General features: G+C 45.3%; 1 protein-coding gene across 1 annotated transcript in view; it reads left to right on the top strand.

Moving 5' to 3' along the window:
- The window catches only part of mmp24 (matrix metallopeptidase 24), a gene marked incomplete at its 3' end in the record, with an annotated part of 84,583 nt that overhangs the window by 62,366 nt on the left and 17,217 nt on the right, over positions 1-5,000 (top strand). The window contains exons 6-7 of the mRNA XM_080000525.1: positions 1,421-1,582; positions 4,695-4,909. Coding sequence (XP_079856651.1) covers positions 1,421-1,582; positions 4,695-4,909 — 377 coding nt within the window. The remainder of the gene's footprint in view (positions 1-1,420; positions 1,583-4,694; positions 4,910-5,000) is intronic.

Here is a 5,000-nt window from a genome sequence, read left to right as displayed (position 1 = left end):
GCGGAGCCTTCGGAAAACTTTGGAGGTGATTATCTCAGAAACACAGTTTGCCGCACCCTCGTCGTTAACAAGCCATAGCTTTACAAATATTTGCTGGATTCGCCCAAGTGACGCCTTGTTTGGAAGCTCTGATTCTCCCATTTTCAAATCGCGTGGAAAAAAAAAAAAAAAAAAAAAAAGTGAAACGGCACCAAGAGTACATAAAATCTGCGGGGGGTCACATATTTTACACTATGTATGATTGATTGATTGATTGATTGATTGATTGATTGCCCGAATGATTCTCCCAGTCCAGCCTCCGTCCTGAAAAGTTCTTCAATCTGCATCTACTGAATTATTTAACTGAGAATATTTTTTATATTGTGAAAAAATTTAATAAAAAAAAATATATATAATAATTTCCTTATTTTTCTGCATGTTCCGAAAACATTTGGTGACCCCCCCGGGGGTCGGGACCCATCGTTTGAGAACCCCTGTTCAGTACAGCATCCTGGATCAGAATGTCCGGGTTTGTTTCCAAGAGATGGAGACGGATTTAAAATGTGAAATGTCGCATTGTTGTTCAACCAAAATCGGCTTCAAAACTCCAACTAACCCCGAACAAAGGGACTTCCTGTTCCTGTTCGGACCAGCCAGCTCCTCATGCCTTCACCTTTGACCCTCGCTCTTTGGTCGTGCCCTGGTTCTGTTGGAGGGCGAAAGCTTTCTGCCCTAAAATGATCTTTTAAGGAACGGATGACTTTTCATTGGTGTGTCGTTCAGAGAGTTTCAGTTGGGCTTTGTAGCAGGGATCACCCTCTCCTTCTCTCCACGTTTTTATTATTAGGAACAGCAGCATTTCATGGAAGCTAAAAGTAATCAGGGAGCCAAAAGAAAGCCATCGTCTTTAAAACCAGTATTTCTGGGCTAATTGGGAAAATGTGGCTGCGAAGCGCGAAAGATTACCTCTCCTGTCTGACGTCGACTGAAAGCTGCGGCTTAAAGCTACAGATGCAGATGGAAGTAGGACGCTGAGATGTTTGTTTGTGAGGAGGTTTGTTGTATTGATTTTATGTTTTTAGTAAATCGAACGCTGCACTCTCCCTAATTACCCTCACATCCCGTGGGGTTCTGATGAACGAGGGTTTACTGTAAATGGCAAATGTGTTTGATATCAGATTGTAAAAAGAGACGTCGTGAACAACAACATTGTGAACAAACAAAAGGAACATTTGGTATTCTGAGATTTTGGAAAGAGGGGGCTTAATTAACTTAAAAACAACATCTTGTAACTAATGTTGGTAAGTTAGTTTCACTTTCTATGGGAATTGTCTTTTATTTCCTCATTTTTCAATGTTGTTAAATTGAATCCTATTTATTTGCATTCCCTCTTGTGACCATTAGTTTCGTTTCTGACTCTCCCGTCCTCCCTCCCGTCCAGGGAACGACCTCTTCCTGGTCGCGGTCCACGAGTTGGGCCACGCCCTGGGTCTGGAGCACTCCAACGACCCCAGCGCCATCATGGCTCCGTTCTACCAGTACATGGAGACACACAACTTCAAGCTGCCGCTGGACGACCTGCAGGGCATCCAGAAGATCTACGGTGGGTTGCTGGGGAAACGCCGGGCAGGGAGATTAATGCTCTATGCCAGGGGTGCCCACACTTTTTCGGCTTGCGAGCTACTTTTAAAATGACCAGGCCAAAATGATCTACCTGCATTAAAAAATGCTAAATCCAATTATTTATTTATATACTGAGTATACTACCGGGAGCCGCCGAAAGAAGAAGAAGAAGGAGAAGATACTGAGTATACTTTATATACACAATATATGTTGTCGTACCTTGCATCCCTGCATGAACCCTTACAGCACAACACAATTAAATACATTAATGGTCACTACCTTACTCTGATGACTTGCTCTAAATGGAGTCGGCCAGGGTTGCATAGTCCGGACAGTAGCTGCTGGTAGCCGGCCTCAGGCAGGCTTCCAAATGATCATCCGTCATGGTGGAAACGCTATTTGGACTTAATAATCTTCATGTGGGAAAAGGCTGACTCGCATTAATAAGTAGAGCCGAAGGAAGGTAGCACACTTCCTCATGTTTGGGTACTTTTCCTCCGTGAGTAAGTTCCAAAACTGTCCGTGAGCCCTGGACTTCAGCTCAATGTCAGCCTGTAGTGTCAACATCTCGTCCTCCACTGCAGACCAGTTCAGGTGAAACACTGTTGGAGTGAATCAACCTCAACATCTTCCCTAAATGCGCAGCACATTAACGTAGTGATTGGCTCCAGTAAAGCAGAGTCTAGAAGCAGTTTTTCAACGTCTGACAGACAGTTTTCAATCTGCTCTGTGTAGCACTGTCAAGTTGCGCACACGCCTTCCCTTGGGTCTCCAGCTCTGATGCAAGGTTTTGAAAGTTCCCCAAATCACGGCGCTGCAGCTTTGAGGAGAGAAGTTGCATCTTTCGTTTGAAGACATTAACTGAACTCCTCACGTTGACCACGGCTTTGTCTTTTCCTTGCAGCTCTAAATTAAGCTCATCCAACATGTTGGTCAGATCAGTTAAAAATGCCAAGTCTGGCAGCCACTGATCGTCATTAAGTTGCTTGTATTCTGCATTTTACCTCCTCCTTTATCTCCGGACAGAGCTCTCGAAATCACTGCAGCAGTTTCCCCCTACTCAGCCATTTCAGTCAGTGTGTAGCGAGAGGTCAGAGTAGTCGCAGTCAGCCTCCTCCAGATGTGCGCGGAACAGCCGTCTTTGAAGAGATCTCGCTCGAATAGAACGGGCGATTTTCATTGCCGCATCCATTATCTCTTTCATGTTAAGCATTTTTGCACATAATGCTTGTTGGTGTATTATGCAGTGGTAGTTAAGGAAGTCGGGGAAAGCATTGTCCTCCCTGCACTTATAATAAATCCATTCAAGCCGCCCACCAATGCGGGTGCACCGTCCGTGCTGATTGACGTCAATTTACACACTGGGAGCTGGGTTTTGTCGATGAAGTTTTTGAAAGACTGAAAAATGTCCTCTCCCCGCGTGTTTTCTTTCATGGGCAGTTTTGTTAACAGCTCCTCTTTTGCCGTCATATCTGTAAAAACCATCCAAACACCACAATTGTGCTGTATCACTTATGTCCGTCGACTCGTCTACTTGCAAAGAGAAACACTCAACAGTCCACGACGTCCTTCAAAAGCTGCTGTGTCAAATCATCGGCCGTTACTTCACAGCGCTGTGTAACTGTGCTTCAGTTGGAAAGTGCCTTTCCCCATTTCCCGTTCTTCGGAATAGCAACGGTGGATCGACAAATCAGACAAACGCACTTTGAGTATGACGTGGTGGAAAAAAAAAAAAGCTTTTGGTTTCTTACTTGGTCCGGCTCCCCCGCTCATTTTTTATATCCCTTCTTTAGTAGATATAAATTGGAAGGCAAACTAGGTCACTTAGCTCGCTAAAGTTTTGCAGTAGCTCACGCGTTTTCTACGCGGTGACCCGTGTGTTAGAAGAGAGGAGATCTGTAGTTGTGATTGTAACCCAATGAACAAAGTTTTAAGCAACATTAGACTTGCCGCCCCGCACGTCAATCAAGTGGCAAATGCCAAATGGAGGATAGATGATAGGTAAACATCTAAAAAAAATGATTTGATTGGCATGTGATCTACCCGCACTGCCTTCGCAATCGACCTGTCGATCGCGATCGACCTATTGGGCACCTCTGCTCTATGCTATGGGGCTGTTTCACAGATGGTTTAATCGAAATCAGGACTAAGATGATCAGGATTAAAAGTGTGATTTAGTCTGAGGTTTAGGCTTGATCTGTGTCCGCGAAACCGCCTCTATAAGTATTAAGTAGAAATGACCATGTGCCAGATCTTTACTCAAAAGGAACATTAAGCAGAATTTCGGGAATGAAAGCCTCTGACTGGACAATAGGCTTTGTGGGTAGATCCATGCTGGTCTTGGTTCAGGTCCTGGTGCAGGTCTTGGTCCTGGTCTTTGTCCAGGTCTTCGTCCAGGTCTTGATCCTGGGATTGGTCGAAGGATTGGTCCCTGTCTTGGTCCATGTCCTGGTCCAGGTCCTGGTCCAGGTCTTGGTCCAGGTGTTGGTCCTGGTCTTAGTTCTGGTCCTGGTCCAGGTCTTGGTCCGGGTGTTGGTCCTGGTCTTAGTCCTGGTCCTGGTCCAGGTCTTGGTCAAGGTCTTGGTCCAGGTCTTGGTCCTGGGCTTGGTCCAGGTCTTGGTCCAGGTCTTGGTCCAGGTCTCGGTCCTGGGCTTGGTCCTGGTCTTGGTCCAGATCTTGGTTCAAGATCAGCAGCTGGTTCAGCCCCCCCGCCCCCCATTGCATTTGTATATTGTGTATATTTTTATATATTTGACGATTTCTATTTTGTATTTTTCAGCTATTTTTTATATATTTGGCAATTTTTATTTTATTTAGTTTTTACTTTACTTTTTATTCTATTTTTATTTTTATACTTTATATTATTATTATAAAAAACGAAATTCTGACTTAACATTAAAATAAATAATTTTAATGATAATCATCTGTAGAAACTCACAAATTTTCACCGCAACAAATTCCTTCCTTTGTGATTCTGATATTGATGAATGATGAAAATTATGAATAAATATATAGACCGTCATTAACCATTTGAGCCAGTCACGTGATGTCTGACTGCTGGTTAACGTGGGACCCCCCCCCCGGTGCTCCAGGCATCCCGACGGCCATGCTGGAGCCCACCCGGCCGCTGCCCACCCTGCCGTCCCGTCGTACCCACTCCACCTCGGAGCGGAAGCACGACCGGCAGTCCCGGCCCCCGCGGCCCCCGGGCGACCGCCCCGCGTTGCCCGGCAACGGGAAGCCAAACATCTGTGACGGAAACTTCAACACCGTGGCTTTCTTCAGGAGGGAGATGTTCGTCTTCAAGGTGGGAGAGCAGGAACACCATTTTGGGTCAGATAGATGGATGGATGGATGGATGGATGGATGGATGGATGGATGGATAGATAGATAGATAG

Source organism: Zeus faber (assembly GCF_960531495.2).
Source record: "Zeus faber genome assembly, chromosome: 5".
Lineage (NCBI taxonomy): Eukaryota > Metazoa > Chordata > Actinopteri > Zeiformes > Zeidae > Zeus > Zeus faber.
Note: the sequence above shows the minus strand (reverse complement) of the source record. Positions and strands in the feature narration are given on the sequence as shown.